This window comes from Dama dama, chromosome 18, assembly GCF_033118175.1.
Source record: "Dama dama isolate Ldn47 chromosome 18, ASM3311817v1, whole genome shotgun sequence".
NCBI classification, from domain to species: Eukaryota; Metazoa; Chordata; class Mammalia; order Artiodactyla; family Cervidae; genus Dama; species Dama dama.
In genome coordinates, this window is record NC_083698.1 from 47,627,613 (window position 1) to 47,651,106 (window position 23,494).

At 37.8% G+C, this 23,494-nt stretch overlaps 1 protein-coding gene and 1 gene segment (V, D, J or C); one reads left to right on the top strand and one right to left on the bottom strand.

Annotated features, from left to right (window-relative positions):
* Nucleotides 1-1,585: 1,585 nt before the first annotated feature.
* Nucleotides 1,586-23,439, bottom strand: LOC133072243 (T cell receptor gamma constant 1-like). The segment is given in 9 exon segments: nt 1,586-1,860; nt 3,970-4,020; nt 5,807-5,854; nt 6,142-6,216; nt 7,774-8,103; nt 11,170-11,213; nt 20,699-20,700; nt 22,850-23,148; nt 23,288-23,439. Coding segments are annotated over 9 exon segments (1,032 nt in total).
* LOC133072241 (STARD3 N-terminal-like protein) overlaps nt 11,253-23,494 on the top strand; it is a 69,302-nt gene continuing 57,060 nt past the window's right edge. Inside the window, exon 1 of one of the 2 annotated variants that reach the window (XM_061165285.1) lies at nt 11,253-11,514. In XM_061165285.1, coding sequence (XP_061021268.1) covers nt 11,470-11,514 — 45 coding nt within the window. In that variant the 5' untranslated portion in view covers nt 11,253-11,469. The remainder of the gene's footprint in view (nt 11,515-23,494) is intronic. The other variant, XM_061165284.1, reaches the window with a different exon arrangement.

Sequence of the window (23,494 nt, forward strand, 5' to 3'; positions counted from 1 at the left end):
AGGCTACGGTCCATGGGGTTGCAAGAGTTGGACAAGACTTAGCAACTAAACCACCATTTTTTTCTGGTTGGTCTCTTTTTGTTTTCAAGTGGGAACCTTTGTTTAGTTTCCTAAGAACTTGTTTCATACACACTGAAGCCGATTATAAACAAAGAAACAAAAAGATTTTCCAATTTTAAATAAGACCGTTTCAATTCTAATGCATAAAAAATTTCCTTTAATAGGATTCATTAGAGAAAATAAAAAATGTACACTAACTTATTTTTTCTTCCTTTTATCATGAATTTAACTTTTTGTTTTATGTCTGTACTTAGAGAAATACACAGAAACACATATGAGTGTCCTGTTTATTAGTATTATTACTCAATAGGAAAAATGGTTGAAAGACATGAGCAAATATTTCAGCAGAAAAGAAAAAGAAGCTGTAAAACCACACACATAGAATAAGGCAGGATTTCCACCATGTTGATAATCAAGGGAGTAGATATGTTGAGACCAGTGTATATACGTAAGAAAAAGATACAATCACAAATTCTTAAGAAAATTCTCTCCAAATCCTTGGAGGAAGCCTTTAGTAAAGAAGCAGTGTGTGTTTTGTCCTGTTGTAGCTTGTTTTTTCCCAGCAGAAAGTGAATCAAGGGAAAGCCATGTGATACTAGATTACAAAATGTGAGCTCCAGGTTCAGAAAAGCCTGAATGACTCTTATTTACAAAATAGTGACCATGAACAGACAAACTAAGCTCTCCAACCTATAAACTGTGACCTTTAACTGTTGCTTCTTCCAGGGGTTCTTAAATGGTTAGTGGGATTACCTGATGAACGGTAGAGACTGAATCTCTGTTACACCTACATCTAATCTCTTTGCAGGGAAGTAAGCTTAGAAATGAATCTCAGTGCATTTGTCTATGTGTGGAATCGATTGTTCCTACAGTAGAGCTGCTGACAGTAGATACTATTGTTGTTGAGAACTTGCATGGACCAGGCATCATGGACTCATCTGATCCTCACACTCCAGGAGACAGGGCTCTGTAACTCCATTACACAGATGAGGAAACGATGACAGAGAGCTCAAAGAGTTGTCTGAGATCACACCTGGAGTCAGGCTTGTGAGATCCTAGCATAGGTCTGAGCACACGCAGTGTTATATTGTCACTATCTGAATGCCCCAAACCAATGATTCTGCATCTGGTGACTCTGAAACAGAAGGAACGTGGGCGCCTTTGTTTGGCTCCTCTTGGACCGGCTCCCCCGGTCCTCTTGGAGCCGGTGCCCCAGAGAAAGCACCATAACCACCATCTCAGTGAAAGACCTAGAAATGTGGTGTTGCCCATTATTACAATCAGCGCTGAATTTGATAGCTCACCTTGGTTAGATTTCATGAAATTAAAGTACACAGACAAAAGGGGACTTGTGATTCTTTTTCATTTATTGTGCATGTTATGAAAATCTGAGTACAGAATTCGAGCAGCAAAGCTGACTTCTCCAGGGTGTGTGACAGGGAGGGGCAGGGCCGTGGTCTGGGTGGAGGGGCGGGGGGAGGAGACAGGGAGCTGCCCATGGTGTGCCTCAGGAGTTGAAAGGACTTGGGGGCGGGACAATGATGACGTCACAGATAAATACACATCTGAACTGAGCTCACTCAAAACAGAAAGCAAGCAGAGAATTTCTGGGACTGGAGATGATGAAGGAACGTTGACCTCTCGGTAGCCCTCTTTGTCACGAGATCTTCCCATCACAGCAGATGCCTGTTCTCCTAAACACACAGGACGTGATGATGACAAAGTAGACTGTGCTTATGAGAAGGAGTAAGAGGTAGGTGTAATAGGCAGAGGTGTTTATGAGCTGCAGCTCCAGGGTACCTAGGAGCAGTCATTTTGGTTAGTTTCAAGTGTTCTTTTGAGAGGAGAGGACATATTCACAGAAGTGGTCACAATGATTTATTTCTGGTGATCTGCAAACAAGTGGCACCCCTGTACCGCCAAACCCAAAGAAAACAGATGCAACCACCACGAGCTCCACCACCATCAGAACAACTCGGAATCTAGTTGACAATTCAAGTCGATCAACACCCTCAACTAAATGCAACAGAACCTTTCAAAATATTAAAAAGCAAGGTTGTGTTTTTAAAGAATGAGTCCAAATGGGAAAAATATTTGTGATAAATAGCATTTTGCATTTTTTGTCCCATCACATCTCTGAGTAATAATAACAGAAGATGTTTGTTAACCCCTAACCAAATGTCAAACACTTATTCTGAGAGCTTTGCATGCAAAATTCTAATCTTATTTAAGGTTTCAAATAACCTATGAGGTTATCACTTTCAACCCCCTTTTACCAGTAAACTAAGGACAGAGAGAAATAATTTTCTTGGTGCCACACATTTAGAAAGAACCAGAAATCATATTTCAATCCCAGCAACCTGAATCTGAGCTAAGGTATTCTTAGCTGCTCTGTAGTCCTGCATCTGCATGTGCAATAAATATCCCAGACATCAAAGTTAAGCATAAATAGCAAGTTGAATTGCTGATGTGGAAGCATCTGAGCCATTACATGTTGTGCACCAATGTGATTCCTATGAAGGGGATAAACCAGGGAAATCTGGTTGTGACACAGTGAGGTGGGAGGAAGGTTTTAGTAAAGAGAACTTTGTACAAAATGGATGAGAGTGGCTAGTCCAAAATCCCCGAAACCTTAGGAGCTCATACCTCAGTCACCTGTCTTTCTTAGATATCTAACCTCATGCCCTTGATGTTATAGGATAATTGCACTTAATCTCCTTTGAAGTTTTGCAAGAAATATATGATGTCAAGAAGCAATTAACAATGATACTGGGCCTGACTTGCTACTCAATGGACCACAAGGCTGAGTTTCTTCCTGTATAAGTTTCCCTTTTCTATGCTTTACCTTCATGGAGTCAGAACTCCAGAATCACTAGCATGTGGTGTGGAAAGGATCTCAGGAGCGGACATGCTCATAACTCATGGCCCTGAGTCAGGTCAGGTGTTAGCTGAGTTCTGGGCCCCCTGACACACTGGGAATGGAGGAGGGATCGGCAGGACCATTGCCAGTGCTTCCAAATTCACTGAGAACCTTCGTGTAGGGAGAAGGGGCCACCAACTAGTACTGATCCTGCGCCAGCTAAATGGATACCCTTTGGAGACATTCCACATGGACAATCTTTGCAGTAACAGAGTTGGGTGCAATTGTTCCCTACTGACAGAAGAGGGCACTATTGCCTAGAAATAGAAGTAATGTACCCACGTTTGTGCAACTAATACTGAAAGAACTGGGGTTAACGTCCTGTCTGTGATAGTCAGAAATTCATGCACTTATCCCCTGCCCATGGGTCCACCCTGTCTCAGGGCCTCGGTTTTAGGATTCTTGCTCTACATCTTAGAGATGGAATAGAGAACTAGAACTGAGTAAGTGTCCTCAGATCTAGCTGTGTTGCTTGCTACAAGGGATTTAAGTAATTTTGGCTCGTGGCCCTCATTGAAAAATTACGGGAAAATGTTGCACCACCTCATAGGAGTGTTATGATGAATAAACAAAATATGCACATAAGATACAGCACAACGCCTTATTTATATCAAATTCTCAGCAAGTGTCAGTTCATGTATTAGTTACCAGCAAGGGCTAAAACTTAAAAAAAGTTTAGAAGCAACTTGATATCAAGTTTCTCCAGTTATTACAAACAAAATCTACACAACTGAGTGAAGCCCACTGTTGAAATAATTTGGGAGCCTATCAGTGCATCCTCTCATTTAGAGTCATCTTACACCAAAACCAGCCTTTAATGTGTTAAGATGACTCTTCAGGAATGATGGATTTACTTAAAATATGCAGTCTATTCTGCAATATCCAGACATTTTGTTTTTTCTACCTTAAACCAAGGAAGTTCAAAAGTTAAGTTTACCCAGAGGGAAAAAAGTACTCTAACATGACACAAATGCAAAGACAAAACTTACTGCTTTCACCTTCCAGACACGATTTTGTAGAATTAGTATCAGCAGTGACTTCTAGAAGGAAGGAGAGCAGGCATTAATCAAATGTATTGTCAATCATTCATATACATTATTAGACAGTGGCACATATGTGATTAACTATGTGTGTGTTAATATGCATGTGTATATAATAGAAGATCTGCTAACACAGACAGAAGAGATACTCTGATTAAATGTATGAACACCATACTTTCAGGAATAATTGACTTTTTCTTAACATTAACCGAGGAAGTTCAGGAGGTAATTGATCAGGTAAAAATTCATGCTTTCTAAAATATATGTATTATACATATTATTTATATATATGTATACAATAACTTTTCTACTATGCTTGATAAAGGCTTGATAAAGAACATTAAAAAAAACCAAGAAGAGATGGAGAAATTGGAAAACATAAACTAAATGAAATGGGAGCGCTGAATATGAAATTAAAAAAGTGAAACAAACTAGATAAAAGTAAAAGATCCTCATATAGTCCAGTTGTTTTTTTTTTTTTTTTTTTTTTTTTAGTCCAGTTGTTTTTAAACGTGGTTGCTTATTAGAAACACATCTGGAGCTCTGGCAAAAAAAAAAGCAATACCTGGGCATTTGTATTTTTCAAAAAATTCCAAGATAATTCTAATACGCATCTGGATTTTAAAAAGTGATTACAGATTTTTCTATTAAATGGTAGTTTTGGTGATATAGAATTCTACTATTTTCCTGTTGACCGGTCACAATACAACAGTATTAAATGAGTAATAGTTAATGTTAGTGTTAGTCACTCAGTTGCGTCTGACTCTTCGCGACCCCATGGACTATAGCCTGCCAGGTTCCTCCGTCCATAGGATTTTCTGGGAAAGAACACTGGAGTGGGTTGCCATTTCATAATCACAATAGTGAAAGATGCTTATCACAACAAATAGCCAAACAAAAAATCAAAGATAATTACAACTGCAAGCCATAATGGGAACATGATTAACCTAACAATATAAAATAATTACATACAGTTTGGGGGGTCAAGCAGAGTGACATGGTAAATGGAGGTGCATACATGCACATGTCTTCATCTGCCCAGCCAGTCTGAATTATGACATTTTGATTTCATTTGTTTGACTTAGTTTGAATAGAATGCTAGATTTCTAACTTAAAAAAATAGATATGCAACAAGAAACAGATGTTTACTATTTAGCACAAGGAGCTACAGTCACTGTCTTGTAATAACCTATAACAGAAAATAATTTCAAACGTACTATATGTGTATAACTGAATGACAAAAAAAATTCTACCTTTAGAAGTTTGGTAATGTTTATCTTTTCGTCAGTTTTTCTAAATGGCCTATGTATATCTAATAACAATGTATGAGATACAAAATGTTAAATATATTTGTATAGGATATAAGATTAATATAAATTAATATAAATAGAAATCTATTATATTTAAATTATTAACGACATCATTCAAGATACTCCCATCTTTATTTTTTTCTGTGCTTGATAAAATATTCTCAGAGAAATGTTAATATGTCTATTATGATGATGTGCTTTTTTCTTTTCCCTTATATTTCTTCTGATTATTGCTTTAGGTATCTTTGTTTCTTTGTTGTTAGGTGTCTAACTGTTCATGATGTCTATTTTCTTTGTGAATTGTACCTTTTTTTGTATCATTTTTAAAAAAAATTTACCTGTTTTTTGAATTGCATCATTCAAAATAGTCATCTTTGTTACATTTAAAAATAAATGACATTTTTTAGAAACGTAATTGATCAGGAGGGGAAAAAGTGCTATAGGATGTCTTAAAGGCAAACATAAGCAAAACTTACCACTTTTATCTTTCAGACAAGCTTTTTTAGAACCAGTACCTGTAGCTTCTAAAAGCAAAGGAAGCAAGTATTAATCAATTGTCCACACCCATTATTTTACAGTGCATGCATATATATGTATAATATGGTGTCTGTGTATATATAATGCATATATGTATATAATCTATTGACAGATGACAGTAGAGATGATCAGTAAAACTTTAACAATGATGAGCCCCACAATTTCAGATAATTGATCTTTTCCACTTTAAACCAGAGAAGTTCAAAAGATAAATAGATTAGGAAGAAAGAAAGACTAAAGCATGACATAAAGGCAAATCTGTACAAAAACTTACTGCTTTCATCGGTCAAACAATCATCTGGAGGCTCAGTAGTAGGAGGCTCAGTAGTAGGGACAACTGCGGAGACAACTACAAGAAATGAGAAAAAGTATTAGTGAATTATCTGTGCCCATTATTCGATGCTGTGAGTATGTTTCAGCAGTAAAGAATCCACCGGCAGTGCAGGAGTCACAGGAGACACAGCTTCAGTGCCTGGGTTGGGAAGATCCCCTGGAGGAGGGCACAGCAACCCACTCTGATATTCTTGCCTGGAGAATCCCATGGACAGAGAAGCCTGCTGGGCTACAGTCCAGGGGTTGCAAAGATTTGGACACGACTGAAGCAACTTTGCATGCATGCACATGTGTTTATACGTGTGTGTATATTGTAATGTATATGTATGTGCAATACATATATATATACATGTGTATATATACACATATAAAACCTGCTGACAGAGAGACAGTAATTAAAAACATGAGCCCTACAATTCCAAAAATAGTTGGTCTGATTCTATGTAATTCATAGTTTTAATTCATATATGATTTTCTACACATGAAAATGTTGAAGTTCATGAAGGCTACATTTTTCTTTCTACCATCACTGGAGGGTGTTACCCAAGGGCATCTTGTCTTTCTTCTGTATTCATAACTCCTAGCGCTGTGTTTGCTACGAAGTAGGTGTTTGAGAAATACTTGTTGCAAAGACAAATCATCAGAAAAAGTGGCTACTCTGCATGGTCAGCACTCACTGCCGAGGTGAAGAGTTGCTACCCAGTCTAATTCATCCAGTCCAAGATTCCACCAAGGAAATCCCACATTTGAAAGTCTGGCTCAGGCAAACTTGCTGTCTAAGCAAAGGAAAGCAGCCACACCTTTCCAAATCATGCACATCCCCTGATTTTCTGCATTTGTGGTGTTTGTGGGCACAATGAAAACAGTATTAATTAGGCTGGTAGCCAGAGAGTGACTATAACTTGCTTAAGTACTTTACATGTATTATCTTCTTTAATCCTCCAGTGACACTGAGTGGGTTGTATTTTGGAGGATTCCATGTTGCAAAGAGGAAATAAGGATCAGACAGAAAGTGACTGGCAGAGAGTTGTACCAGTGGTACCAGTGATGGCAGAGCCAGGATTCAAAGGATCATCATGGGAGATTAAGTGAGACAGGGCCTGTGGAAAGTACCTTGTAAAATAAGCCACAGAAATAAAGAGAAATTAACCTATAAACAATATAATTCCACTACTATAGACACTAAAAGCATCTTCTTTCCTAGATATCTTAATTATTCTTATCAATGACCTTTCTTTTTTTTATTATAAGAGCTCAACACTTCAGTGCAATTCCAGATACAGAAAGTTCCAGATATGGAAAAACAGGCCAAATCACATTTATAGTTCTGTGACTTGATAGAAACTGACATGAATAAAGTAAAAAAAAAAATAAAAAGACAGTCATACAAGTAGAAATTTTTTAGAAAAGATAATGGACTAATGGATGGAGGAAAGCAAAGTAACAATGGTTGTTTTATTCATCCCTTTTCTCCTGGATGTGTTCTTGTTCATACAGATTTGGTTCTGATAAGCCATTTTATGCCCTCAATGAGGTCTTTTTTCAGTAAGCTCTGAAAGAAGTAAGCACTTACCTTCTTTTATTGAAGGAAAAATAATCTCTTGATCAATTCCTCCTATATTTTTCGTGTGTTTGACAACACATACATGTTGTTTATCCATAGAGTTTTTGGTCACGGTCAGCCAGCTCAACTTCATGTATGTGTCTTTGGTCTTCATGGTATTTCCCTGCTGGGATGGCAGAACTCTGTTGCTATTTTTTACTTTCCAAGAAACTGTAATAACATCAGGGAAAAATTTCTCCAGGAGACAAAGATATGTTCCAGCATTATCATGGTTGATTTCAGCAATTGAAGGAAGAAAAATAGTGGGCTTGGGGGAAGTGTCTGCAGCAAGGTTTCTCTCTGTAAGGGAATATGGAATAGTAATTAAGAAGAATGGTTAAAGAAACACCAACATGCTGTGGCTTGGAAAAACCTAGTGAGTAGTAAAAGAACAAAAGGCTACTGCTCACTGTGGCCTTTCATCCAGGTGCTTAGTACTGTTTTATTTTCAATGGCAAGAGAAGTTCAAGTCTTCACGGAACTTGCCCAAAGTCACGGCTGTTAAGTAGCAGAACTGGATTATACCTTGACCTTCATTTGTTCTCCATATGCAGAGATGGGGTGCATCTTGTGTGCGTGCCAAGTCGCTTCAGTCAGGTCCGACTTTTTATGACCTAATGACTATAGCCTGCCTGTCTCCTCTGTCCATGGGATTATGACTTTTAAATATCCCATACAAATAACCCACATCAAGACTTCCAACATTCATGAACATGTTTACTGTTGAATCCATGCCTCCTACAGCAGAAATGAGGAGTCCCAATCACTGGACTGCCAGGGAAGTCCCCAATTAATTTTTTAAAAAATCTCTTTTGTTCTATAATACTGGAGCCTGTTTTGAAGTGGATGGGTAGGTGGCGGGAATAGGGATGGTGGGGGCAACTGGGTAACTGATGGTTTCTGTACTGGTAAAATTTTTGCTGGCTTCTATCCTACTTCCCTTTCCCATCCTGTGTTTTGCAATTTATGCTCTCTTTGTTCAAATAACACATTCTCATATTCTGCAGCTCTGTGGAATCTCAGTCTTCGTTTAACTGGTTCTGAAATGAACCATAAAAATAAATATCCAGAGAAAATTTATCAGTTTTACAAAATAATATAGTTACTTTTGAGAATGGGAATCAACACCCATGTGTACTTGACATGTATACTATGAAGTTGAACTTTGAGCTCCAGATGTGGATCCCATGGCCAATTCTGAAGTGATGAGATTCTCTTTATTTCTAATTTCATATGACCTCTCGATTTTATACCTGAACCACTCCAGATTTTGGAGTAGAGCAGCATGTCATTTACAGTGCCTTGATTGCATAACAGTATTTCCAAAACTTCTATTAAAAATGTATTATTAATCACAAACTCCTAATTTGGGATTAGCAGATACACACTACTGTATATAAAACAGATAAACAATAAGAACCTACTATGTAGAACAGAGAGGTATGTTAAATATCTTGTAATAATCTTTAATGGAAGAGAACCTGAAAAATAATACGCACACACAAAAAACTGAATCACTTTGGTGTATACCTGAAACTTACCCAACATTGTGAACTAACTATACTTTCATGTAAAAAAATGTATTTTCAGAAAGGCTCTTATACTAAACTTATCAAGTAATCTACTTAGAATTTTCCTAAATTCATAAAATGCTCACCAAAAGCACATTTTATTTTGGAGTTTCAACTGAAGTTTCAGCTTGAGTAATAATACACAAGATTCTGGCTCTCGGCGTTTTCCCTATAATTTGAATTTGCCCCCTAAGGCTGCTGAACTGCTTTACTGCCACTATTTTCCTTTTTTCACCAGCTGCATAAAGTATATTTCCTGACAAGGGATCGAACCTGCGCCACCTGCATTGGAAGGTGGTCTTAATCATTGGACCACTGGGAAAGTCCTTCATGAGGAAATACCTTAAGAAGGGAGAAACTGGACTTCTCATCTGAGAAGGAAAGAAAATTCTTGAGAACGTCTGCCTGTGCAGCAAAGTTCCAGGTTTTTCTGCTAAATCAGTAAGCAGACAGTGTTGATTTTTCACTCATGCTGTAAATAAAGTTGGGTTGTAATGTGCTATTTTAATTTTATACATCTTGCTTTTAGTACAAGCAGTATTATATACATTATAAAAGCAAGACACTGTGTATTTCTCCAACCATATACTTTGTTGATAGTGATTTAGGTCTTCCCTCTTTTTTCCCTCTCATTTTTCTTTTATAAACTAAATAATTGGGGCTCTTTCATACTTAAATAAGAATTTTTAATTCATGAGATTTCTATCTATATTTAACTGACTTAACTTCTTGATCATTTTCTTTATAAATTAAAACTTTTTTCTGATAAGTATGAGCATGAAGCCCAAGCTTACTGGTTATATATTTTAGAGCCAATAAATGTTGTTGTTAGAAATGACATCAATTAAATTAAAGGATTAAGATTTAAAGCACATAGAACGGCAGGACATATAAAAAATAAACATATTTTAATCTCATTTTTTTCTTGCCATGTAAACCAGAGTCTGCTAAACAGAGACAGCTACCTTCCAATTCTATTTTATGTGTGTGAGGGAACCATAAGATAGCTTTCCATTTGAGGAGTTAACAGTACAGCTGCATCCTCCGAAGAATTTCAAATTCATCAATAATTTGGCTGCCAACACTCTCCCTCTTGGGTGCAATTTTCCCTTTACATTTGAATAAACACCAATCCAATATGTATGACGTGTTAGCCAACAAAACATATGGTGCGGAGTCATGTCCAATTCTTTGCGACCCCATGGACTAGCCCACCTGGCTCCTCTGTCTACGGGCTTATCCAGAAAGGAATACCGATGCATTAGACAATGTGCTAAATAGTTCCTCACACTATCTCATTTAATTCTCATACAACCCCTGCTGGATAATACTGTTATACTATCTTACAGATTAGGAGACTGAGTCCAGAGAATAACTTCCATGTTCACATATGTAGTTAGTGGTGGATCAGAAGTTCTAGGTCAGCCTGACTCCAAAGCCCACTTTCTTTGGAAACACCCGCTTCAGCATCAGAAAAGGAGACATGTTAACTCATAAAACTTACCTGTAATGACAAACTTCAACCCCGGGCCAAATACTTTCATGATAATTAGGTACATTATACATGAGCCCTTTATAGAAGTCCACACAGACACGAAGCCAAATTCTATTACAATATTTGTACAATGTTGTCTATGCTTTCCTGTACTATGTGAATTTGTTGTAAAATCTCTCCTAAATCTCTACATTTAATTCGCATTCACATTCCCATTTTTGCTAAATGTTATTCCTATTTAATTGTTTCTTACCTTCCCTCTATTACCTTGAAAAAAAATTATATTCTTCTGATACCTACCTGTGACAACGAGTTTTGCTCCAACATTGAAGTTTTTTATGTAACTATTCCACAGTGATTCAAGTCGTATCAAAAACTTTAGACTAATTAGCTTCTCTGATTTCTTCAAATTCTAGTAGAACTATGATGACTTAGAATTCCAGACACTAAGATTCTGGTCCTAGTTCATTTTGCTCCTAACAAGCTCTGTGGTTGAGCAAATAAAGTAAACTAATGCCTTGGGTACCTTATTTATTTGAAAATGACGGTGCTACTGTTAAGTCAAGTGAACATCCTTATTAGTGTTTTGGTAAGCTCAAAATGAAACAAGATCTGAAAAGTCATTTGAATAAAAATCATATAGAGGTAAGAGATTATAAATATTACTATGTTATTGTTGACATTATTATTAGCATTTTTATTTGTGATAATTGTGTGGTCCAACATGACATTTTAATATCATGGGAGCAAATCTTGCCTATCTGATGGGAATTCAGTATCTGGGGTTTACAGGTAGATCCATAGCAACTGATGGCTTGTTTGCATTCCTCTGTGTTTTGATATGTCTGGGATTCTCCAAGCCCGTATCACAGCTCTTCACACACCCAGATAATAGGCAGTCATTTATTTTGTCATATTTGCTGCATTTCCAGGGTGAACAAAATCAAAGGGAACATTGTCTAAAGTCTAATGTATACAGCCAGTATATGGAACTTCACTTCTGTTGTCCACAACAAATGGCTTTTCCCCAACAATAGCACAATCTATGGGCATCTCAAGATTTTACCAGAAATTTCAGCTTCAAATTGACTTCTATCCAGTTCATGCCCAAAGTTCAGCTTGCAGCTCCAGGTATGGGCCTTAGGACAAATGACCACAAAAATGGCAGGATGCCTGGCACTCAAATCCTCCGTTGTTAAGTTGGATTGCTTCACTGCCTGCCTCATCTTATCAACTGAGGGCCACCATTCATGAATGACATTACATTTTGGTGCCGGTTGCATTGATGCATTGGGAGTATAAGCATATTTGCTTGAAGACCATTTCTTCCATTTTGTAAACTGGATATTGAAGGCAATGCCCCCTTTTTACTTCATTTTCCTACTAAAGACTCCCACATTGAAGTTCTTTTTTCTAATTTTGTGGTGGGAAAACATATTTGAAAATTTAGTGTGCTTATTTTAGTCAGTTAATATAGGGTATCTATTCCACTATATTTTTCTTGCTTTCTTATTTCTTGTTTTTTATTCACTTCTTTTGGATTGAGACAGAATCGACATATATTCTGAATGTTTAATAAATGCACATTCATGTGACTTACATGATCTTTCAGAGGGAAAGAGATGTCATTTCAGTGCTATGATTAAAAAGCAAGAGCATTGTTTTCACATGTGAGTAGCAATACAAAGTATGAGCTATTACTAATAGTTACAGAATCCAGGTCAGGCTACAGAAAGGTAAATATTCAGGATATAAAAACATGACTTGATGTTCCAAATATCACATAATAATCCAGTCCTCTTACTTTGACAAATCTCTACTGGTTCCCAAACTTTGCCACAGTAACTAGTCATGTGACTTTAGGCAAGTAACTAAACTTCTCTAAACCTCAGTTTCTTTATCTATAAAATGGGAATGAAAGGATTACTGGTGAGGAAAGTATAAGGCATTGAAACTCCATATCATGGTGTCTATCCTTCAGTAAATATTAACTATTAAAATTCTCTTTAATGGCATGGTTTGAGGCCATTTTATCAAAATCTTCCACCAAACAAAAGGTATGCTTTTTATAAGCAATAACTATTACACCAAGCTCAACAATCCAAGACGTCCTACTTCTGCAGCCATGGCCCATAGAAGACAGGTCTCAATTAAACCAAAATCTAGAATGCTTCCACTAGAATAGAAGTTGTTTGGTGTTGAGACTCGTTCTGTGTCTTGTTCACCCTTCTGTCTGCAGCTCCCAGCACAGAAACTGTCCTCAATAAATATTTGCTGAGAGAATGAAAGAGCAAAGGAGAATGCCCAGCCATGAAGACACTTTCGTGAACTTTGGAGCTGAAATGGCTCATTGAGCTCACAAACTGGTCCGTGTCCAGACAATTTCACAAGAGATGAGATACTTTGCATTTCAGATAATCTCAGCCTCCCTCTAAGAGGCTAGAGTAATAAGAAGTGAGATTTATCAATGTTGTGTAATCATTTACTGAAAGAATTTTCTTCCACTGCTCTTAGGGATGAGATGAAAATCAGTAATACTGGTTTTGCAGGGGATTCAGGAGCACAGTATTTTATCTCAAAATATAGAGAAGAGATAGTAAGAAAAGTGTTTCTCACTTAATAGACTGCTTAAAAGAAAAGGAACTCGAACTAATAACTTATACCAATGTGATGATATAATATGCTATTTATGTTAGAATATAGAAAGATAAATGAAGCAATAAGACAGACATGGTCTTCAGAATACTGTACTATCTAGCCTGAGTCTATTTTGTGTGTGTTTCCTAGAACACAAATTTCAACCGCTTACAAGCAGGGACAAGAAGAAACTATTTACAAAGTGGTTTAGTTTCCATATAGAGTGACCAATAGCTGTAAAACTACTGTTTAGATGCTGAGACCAGGAATGTGGCAGCCAGATCAGGGAGACCCCAAGTTGTTTCTACAAAGCATCTAACAGTATTTTATGACTATAGTAAAAATAGAAAAATGATACTTACCAGGAGGAGTTACTATGATGATAGCTCCTTCTCCAAATATCTTCTTCCAGCCTGAGCTGTCACAATGGTAAAAGCTCCTACAATAATCCAGCCTTCTTCTACCTTTATAAAGTGACTAGAAGTCAAAAAACTTCATACTGGCAGTTTGATCTTCTGAATTCTTTTGGAAGTCCTTGGATATAGGTTTCACAGCATCCAATGTTTTATACGTTTTCCTCAGATTTGTTGTTATTATTTAGTCGCTAGGATGTGTCCGACTCCTTTGCAACCCCTTGGATTGTAGCCCGCCATGGGATTTCCCAGGGAAGAATACTGGAGTGGGTTGCCATTTCCTTCTCCAGGGAATCTTCCTGACTCAGGGATCCACTGGGGAAGCCACTTTCCTCAGATAAATGGACCCAAATATCTGCTTTCCAAGGAGTAGTAATCACTGAAAACGCTGATGAAAGATGATAAGTATAAAAACAGGAAAAGACCACATCACTGGCACCAACTGGTTAACCACCTGGTCTTCTAAATTTCCAGGAACGGTATTCAAAGAATCAAGACTTTTTTTTTATTTCCAGGTGTTTAGTTCTGTTGAAACTGCTCAGAGTTTGCATCGGTTGAAAGGCCATTCTCTTCTCACAAACACCAGGGCTGTTTAGCGATATGGGAATGTATTGCTAAAAGGAGCAATACCTTCAGTAACTGCAAATGCAAATATCCCATCAGCCATCACACGTGTACTTGAGAAATGTGAACAAAGCTCTCCATTCATTGGGCAACACAATTCTTTACCAAGGTAAAGGGAAATGAGAAAATAAGTCCTGTGATGACTTATTTAATATTTTTCCTAGGATAAAGGAAGAAATTTTCAGAATTCTCTCTCCATTGAAATAATACTTTCTTTAAACTAAAACTTGAAAACAATATCCATTTCTCTGATAGTCAAAAGAAGTCTCTTGGTGGATATTCTGTAATTTCAAGCCACTCATCTTGGGGCAGGGGGAAAGAAATTGCCAGAAGCAGCTGAGTACTCCTCTGAGCACAGATGAGATGTCCATCTGCCAGGACCAGACAGGACAGGCTCTTACTATCCCCATGTCTACTCCAGATGCACTTGTTCATGGTCTAAGTCCCGTGAGCAATCAGTTCCTCTGCCCCAAGGATGAAAGGAAGAGGAGGTCATGTTGGGCAACTGTCCATTCACAGGAGCTCAGCTCATAGTTCCAACACAATGGGAGGGGATGGAGATTCAGATGCCAATTATATTTAGATAATTTTTCTTTTTTTTAAAATTGAGAGTTAATGGTAATTTCCTGGCAGTGCAGTGGTTAGGACTCTGCACTTTTACTGCTTTTACTGGGCTCAATCTCTGGCTGGGGAAATAAGATCTCATGATCCACAGAATGTCCACACACAAAAATGGAGAATCGTAAGTTGTTAGTACTTGGGGCTGTCATATACCCTTTGCAACTATTGTAGCCATGAATGATGTCCCCTTAGTTCCTTTCTGAAAACTTGTCCTCTGATTTTCCTTATTCCAAGACCATGAGCAAAATTATTGGGAGCTTTAGGAATTGTCTGTTTTTCAAAATGCGTGAAAGATCTAAGCAATAAAATGCAAAAGAGTAACTAAGGAGTTATGCAATTATTAAGTTTTATTAAATATAAGAACAATAAGAAGAAAGAATATAAGGTTTTACTAAAAGGCATAAAATTAAACCTGCATAAATGGAGAGATATATCATATTCATGAAAGAAAACCTCAATGTCATAAACATACAAACTCTTCTTAAAATCATGTGTATAAATAGACTAATTCCAATGAGACTTAAGGTAACATTTTATTTTTTTGTTCCTTGTTGTAAAGATTGGGGGTGAGCTAGTTATATTTATTTTAAATTGATATAAAGAGTAAATATGAAATAATTTTTAAAAATTTATTAAAAATAATGATTTTTAATAACTAATTTGGCATAGCAGCTCTTAACCCTTATTGCAAAGTTACTGACATAACATGATAATGGAGTAAGAATACTGAGACATGAATAAAATGCAAATCCTCCAAGCATATATTAATATAAAAATATAATTAAGGCATTTTTAATTGTAGGGAAATGATAGATTGTGTTAAAATTAGTTATGAACTATTAATTGTATGTTGGAAGAAAAAATAGCTCTCTATCAACTGTTGGGGTCCATTAATGGACCGGAACCTGGTGGTACGGAGTCGACGATAAGAAAGTAAAAGAGAGAAAGAGAGAGAGAGAAAAAAAAGATGCGGGGACCTAAGCTCTGATGGAGCAAAGGTGCTTTAATGATTTCTCTATGAATATATATAGGCTGTGGTACAAGAAACTTCTTTTGGGAATGATAGAGATCAGAAAATCAAACGTACAGCTACCGTTACCAAGGGAACAAGGGGTAATGTTAGTCACAAGGTCAGGACACAATCCATATCTCAAGAAAGGGGAACGAGACTAAGCAGTTTTGTCCTAAAGAGAATGTTTACTAAAGGAGACCCAAGCCTGCCTCACACAATGACCTCAGTCCCTGGGAGCAGTGTGCTGTTCCGTTTGAAGAGGGACAAAGGACTCATGAGAGATAGCACGTAGGAATCCTCCTGGCAAACATTCCCTGACAATCAAACACCATAAAAGTTAGGTTTGTATTAAAAGGCATCTAAAAGTGTGAGTTATAAAGAACAATGAATGAAAGTTACTCAGTCGGGTCCGACTCTTGCGACCCCATGGACTATAGCACATGAGGTTCCTCTGTCCATGGGATTCTCCAGGGAAGAATACTGGAGTGGGTTGCCATTTCCTTCTCCAGGGGATCCTCCTGACCCAGGAATCAAACATGAGTCTCCTGCATTGCAGGAAGATTCTTTACTGCTTGAACTATGAGTAGGAGACTAACTGAGTCCTTGGGCAGAAAAGCTTGGAATGTGAAGAGGACAGGAGACACCTTTATTTAATGTTTAATTTTTTTTAATTTTTTTTATTAGTTGGAGGCTGATTACTTCACAACATTTCAGTGGGTTTTGTCATACATTGATATGAATCAGCCATAGAGTCACATGTATTCCCCATCCCAATCCCCCCTCCCACCTCCCTCTCCACCCAATTCCTCTGGGTCTTCCCAGTGCACCAGGCCCAAGCACTTGTCTCATGCATCCCACCTGGGCTGGTGATCTGTTTCACCATAGATAATATACATGCTGTTCTTTCGAAACATCCCACCCTCACCTTCTCCCACAGAGTTCAAAAGTCTGTTCTGTACTTCTGTGTCTCTTTTTCTGTTTTGCATATAGGGTTATTGTTACCATCTTTCTAAATTCCGTATATATGTGTTAGTATGCTGTAATGTTCTTTATCTTTCTGGCTTACTTCACTCTGTATAATGGGCTCCAGTTTCATCCATCTCATTAGAACTGATTCAAATGAATTCTTTTTAACGGCTGAGTGTATATGGTACATATATACACAATATATGGTACATATCACATGGTGTATATGTACCACAGCTTCCTTATCCATTCGTCTGCTGATGGGCATCTAGGTTGCTTCCATGTCCTGGCTATTATAAACAGTGCTGCGATAAACATTGGGGTGCAGGTGTCTCTTTCAGATCTGGTTTCCTCAGTGTGTATGCTCAGAAGTGGGATTGCTGGGTCATATGGCAGTTCTATTTCCAGTTTTTTAAGAAATCTCCACACTCTTTTCCATAGTGGCTGTACTAGTTTGCATTCCCACCAACAGTGTAAGAGGGTTCCCTTTTCTCCACATCCTCTCCAGCATTTATTGCTTGTAGACTTTTGGATAGCAGCCATCCTGACTGGCGTGTAATGGTACCTCATTGTGGCTTTGATTTGCATTTCTCTGATAATGAGTGATGTTGAGCATCTTCTCATGTGTTTGTTAGCCATCTGTATGTCTTCTTTGGAGAAATGTCTGTTTAGTTCTTTGGCCCATTTTTTGATTGGGTCATTTATTTTTCTGGAATTGAGCTGCAGGAGTTGCTTGTATATTTTTGAGATTAATCCTTTGTCTGTTTCTTCATTTGCTATTATTTTCTCCCAATCTGAGGGCTGTCTTTTCACCTTACTATAGTTTCCTTTGTAGTGCAAAAGCTTTTAAGTTTCATTAGGTCCCATTTGTTTAGTTTTGCTTTTATTTCCAATATTCTGGGAGGTGGGTCATAGAGGATCCTGCTGTGATTCATGTCGGAGAGTGTTTTGCCTATGTTCTCCTCTAGGAATTTTATAGTTTCTGGCCTTACATTTAGGTCTTTAATCCATTTTGAGTTTATTTTTGTGTATGGTGTTAGAAAGTGTTCTAGTTTCATTCTTTTACAAGTGGTTGACCAGTTTTCCCAGCACCACTTGTTAAAGAGGTTGCCTTTTTTCCATTGTATATCCTTGCCTCCTTTGTCAAAGATAAGGTGTCCATAGGTTCGTCAATTTATCTCTGGGCTTTCTATTCTGTTCCATTGATCTATATTTCTGTCTTTGTGCCAGTAGCATACTGTCTTGATGACTGTGGCTTTGTAGTAGAGTCTGAAGTCAGGCAGGTTGATTCCTCCAGTTCCATTCTTCTTTCTCAAGATTACTTTGGCTATTCGAGGTTTTTTGTATTTCCATACAAATTGTGAAATTATTTGTTCTAGTTCTGTGGAAAATACCATTGGTAGCTTTATAGGTATTGCATTGAATCTATAGATTGCTTTGGGTAGAATAGCCATTTTGACAATATTGATTCTTCCAATCTATGAACGCAGTATGTTTCTCCATCTGTTTGTGTCCTCTTTGATTTCTTTCATCAGTGTTTTATAGTTTTCTATGTATAGGTCTTTTGTTTCTTTAGGTAGATATACTCCTAAGTATTTTATTCTTTTTGTTGCAATGGTGAATGGTATTGTTTCCTTAATTTCTCTTTCTGTTTTTTCATTGTTAGTATATAGGAATGCAAAGGATTTCTGTGTGTTAATTCTATATCCTGCAACTTTACTATATTCATTGATTAGCTTAAATTGAAGTGTAGTTGATTTACAATTTGTGCCAATCTCTGCTTTATAGCAAAGTGACTCGGTTTTACACATATATGCGTTCTTTTTTTTTTTCAACATTGTTTTCCATTATGATTCATCCCAGGATATTAGATGTAGTTCCTTGTGCAATACAGTAGGATCTTGTTGTTTATCCATTCTAAGTGTAATAGTTTACATCTACCAACTCCAAATTCCTAGTTCATCCCTCTTCTCCTCTTCCCCCTGTTGGCAACCTCAAGTCTGATCTCTATGTCTATGAGTCTGTTTCTGTTTCATAGATTTATTTGTGTCATATTTTAGATTCCACATATAAGTAATATCATATGGTATTTGTCTTTCTTTTTCTGACTTACTTCACTCAATATGATAATCTCTAGTTGTATCCATGTTGCTGCAAATAGCAGTGTTTTGTTCTTTTTATGGCTAAGTAGTATTCCATTATAGATATGTACCACATCTTCCTTATCCATTCATCTGTCAATGGATATTTAGGCTGTTTCCATGTTCTGGTTGTTGTGAACAGTGCTTCTATGAATATAGGGGTGCATATACCTGTTGGAATGACTGTTTTCTTCTGGTATATGCCCTGGAGTGGGGTTGCTAGGTAGTACGGTAATTCTATTTTTGATTTTCTGAGAAACCTCCATACTGTTTTTCATAGTGGTTGCACCACTTTACATTCCCACTGACAGTGTATTAAGATTCCCTTTTCTTCACACCCTTCCAGCATTTGTTATTTGTAGACATTTTAAAGATAGCCATTCTGACTGGTATGAAGTTGCACCTTGTCGTAGATTTGATTTGCATTTCTCTAATAATTAGTGATGTTGGGCATCTTTTCATGTGCCTACTGGCCATCTGTATGTCTTCTTTGGGGAAATGTCTATTAAGGTGTTCAACTCACTTTGCCTCTGGGTTGTCTGCTTTTTGTTATTGTTGTATGATCTTTCACATAGTTTGGAAATTAAGCCCTTGTCATGACATCATTTGTAAATAGTTTCTCTAATTCTATTGGTTGTCTTTTATTTTTTTTATGGTTTATTTTGACATGAAAAAGCTTGTAAGTTTGACTAGGTCCCATTTGTTTATTTTTGTTTTTATTTCTATTGCCTTTGTAGACTGACCTAAGAAAATATTGGTATGAGTTATGTCAGAGATTGTTTTGCCTATGCTCTCTTCTAGGACAGTTATGGTGTCATGTTTTATGTTTAAATCTTTAAGCCACTATGAGTTTATTTTTGTGTGTGGTGTGAGGGTGTGTTCTGACTTCATTGGTTTATGTGCAGCTGTCTAACTTTCCCAGCACCACTTGCTGAAGAGATTCCCCCCCCCCCCCCCCCGTTTTTATATTCTTGCTGGAGAACCTGTACTTTTTACAACATTTCTAGGAATGTATCTATTTCGTCTAGGCAGTCTATTTTCTTGCCAGGTACTGAGTAATTATTTGTAGTAATAAGTTATTGCCGTTTATATTTTGGTGGTATCAGTTGCTAACTTCTTCTAATTTCATGTCTAATTTTGTATCTTTGAGTTCTCTCTCTCTCTCTCTCTTTTCTTTTTTTCCTGATTAGCTTGGTTAAAGGTTTACCATTTGTTTGTATTTTCAAATAACCAGCTCTTAGTGTATTGATCTCTCCCTTGATGTTTTTAGTCTATTTTACTTTGCTCTAATTTTTATTCTCTTTCATTTACCCTTGGTTTTATTTGTTCTTTTTTCCAATTCTTTTAGGTGTAAGATTAGGTTGTTTGCTTAAGGTTTTTCTTGTCTCTTGAGGCAGGCTTGTATCACTATAAACTTCTCTCTTAGAACAGCTTTTGCTGTAAACCTCAGATTTTTTTATGGTGTTTTCCTGTTTTCATTGTCTTCAAGTATTTTTGATTTCCTCTGATTTCTTCAGTCACACACGGGTTGCATATAGCATACTGCTTATCCTACACGTGCTTTTTTTTCTTGTACATACACGGTGTCTCTACCTCTAGCTGTGTCCTTAGAGAAATTGACCTGTATAAGCAGAGACAGAGAATGGAAACTGAGGGAGAGATCATAAGGGTTCTGTGAGTACATGGAAAAGTAGTTATCACAAAATGCAAAGAAAAGCAGTGATATAATAATGCATTAGTCAGTAATTGGGGGAGAAATTGGATCTACACATTCATATTGCTACCTTATGCCCATACACAAAAATTCAAATTAAAGTGGATCAAGGAATCAAATGTGCAGAACAAAGTCTTAACACCATTGGAAAAGTATAAATGAAGATATATTTATGCTTCAGGCTTTCCTAAAGCTGCAAATAGTTATAGTATGTGGTTGCTGATACAGTAGAGCAAGCTAAAGGCAGTGCATTTACTGTCCAATTCCTTGCTGTCTGCAGTCACAGAACTAAGAAGTTTTGACTTGTGGTGTGAGACTGTTTTTTTTTTTTTTTTTTTTTTGATTGAGAGATTCTGATGGAGAAGTATGATGACCTGGAGAGCAGCAGCACCCGTTATGCAATAAGACTGATGGGGCTTTGGGGTTGGGGATAAGACCATGAATACTGTTCTAGTAGGCATTCCTGTGGTGGTGCAGCAAGACTTACAAATCAATCTGAAGAAGAATCAGCAGGAGCCTAACAAAAAATGCACATTTTCAGCCTTCATTCCATGATTCTGATTCACTGTGTTGAGTGCCACCCAGAACAAACACTTTTATTCCAATTCAGGCGCTTCTGATGCAGGTGGTGCATGGACCACAGTTTGAGAAACACTGTTCTAGAAGCTCAGACACTGGTACAAATTTGGAGGAACCAGTACACAGAAGACCATATACATGTGAGCTGGCATTTCTGTATTTCAATATTAATTTTGCTTCCTTAAACCTAGCCCAGTAAGGCAGCCACAATCCTTGGTTATATGACTTTACAATTAAAATATATACCATTCATTGATTTGTTCACCTGAAGTGTTCTTTAACTTTAATTTTTGAGAAAATTATGATCTGATAAGTCTCATTCTAGTTTGGCACTTGGCCTTGTTAATGGTAGGGAGTGGAGGTAGAAAGCAGCTTTGGCTTTACTTGTTTAAGACAGTTCTGGCTGTGGGCTGAACTTCAACAGAGAGTATAAGTAGAATATAACAATGGGGCTTCCCTCATAGCTCAGTCAGTAAAGAATCTACCAGCAATGATGCAGGAGACCTGAGTTCAATTCCTAGCTCTGGAAGATCCCCTGGAGAAGGAAATGGCAACCCACTCCAATATTCTTGCCTGGAGAATTCTTGCTGTGGACAGAGGAGCCTGGCAAGCTACAGTCGAAGGGGTTTCAAGAGTTGGACACGACTTAGCGACTGAACCACCAACCACCACCACCTAAAACAATCACTTTTCCCCCTACACTTTCACTAGATCAACCATGCCCTAGCTGATTATGTAAGAGAAATATAAGTTTGTCCAAAAGATAAATTGGATACCAGCTTGAGGTTCAAGAAGTCCGAGTTTTCATTCCATTATTTCTCATTCTTCACACTCCTGGATAATAAAGATGCCCATTCCCAGCCATTTTCTCTGGAAAATCATCAGGTGAATGGTTCAGTATTATCTAGCCTTTCCATTTTCCTCTCCTAAATATCTCCCCTAACAGATAATCCTAGGTTCTCTGTCTTTCCTAAAGAGAAAATAATATAAACTCTACCAGCTTCTGGGAGAGCTGAGAATATGCTGCCTGCCAGACTGCTTGCCTACAGACTGGAGATGGAGGTCTGTTTTTAGGAAAAACTATGGCTATTGTGGGGAGGGAGAAGGTGGCCGTGGAATATAAAGTTTGATTCATGGGCATTGCGTTCAGAGTTTTTCTTTGTTCAGAGTAAAAAGAAATTGGGGAGGAAGTGAAGAAGCTGCTGATATCAGGGCTGTGATTCGCAGCCACAAGCAAAATTTCCAGTGCAGTGTACAGGAAGTCTGAACCAACGTGCTTATCCCAGATGGCACAGTAGTATATGCCGGAATCACTTTCTTTCAGATTTAGGATTGCAAATGTGTAGCTCCTCTCTGTGCGCTTATAGACACTGTATTTTTCTCCACTGATTCCTGATTCAAACACAGGCTTTGAGTTGTAGCTGTCGTAGTAGAGAAGGCGTCGGGGGGCCGTCCCCTCCTCATGTTTGTACAAGTGGATATAGGTGGCCCCTTGTGTAAGATCACAGGTGAACGAAGCAGTCTCCCCAGTCCCACTAGTGATTAACCTGAAGTTGGAAGATACCTGCATGACTGCAATGGGAAAAGCAACAAAAAATAATGAGGAAGAGGAAGCACCAATTTCTTAGTACGACCCTCTCCCCACCGCCCCCCACCCCTTGCCCCAAAAAAAACAGAAAAAATTCCAGGAGCATCCAGGCAACACACTTACCGGGAGCCAGGACAACCAGAAGCAGCGCTGCGGCCCACATCCTGCCCGGTCAGTGAGCTAGACTGGGGTTCCGAGCAGAAGTGACAGGCAGAGAAGTCAGGGAGGATCTCTCTTAAAGACCACCAGGCTGATCCCAGGCTGATCCTCCTCCCCTCCTCCTGGGGAGGAGCCCGCCTCTCTGCACCAACCCCTTTCTTGAGGGCCCCC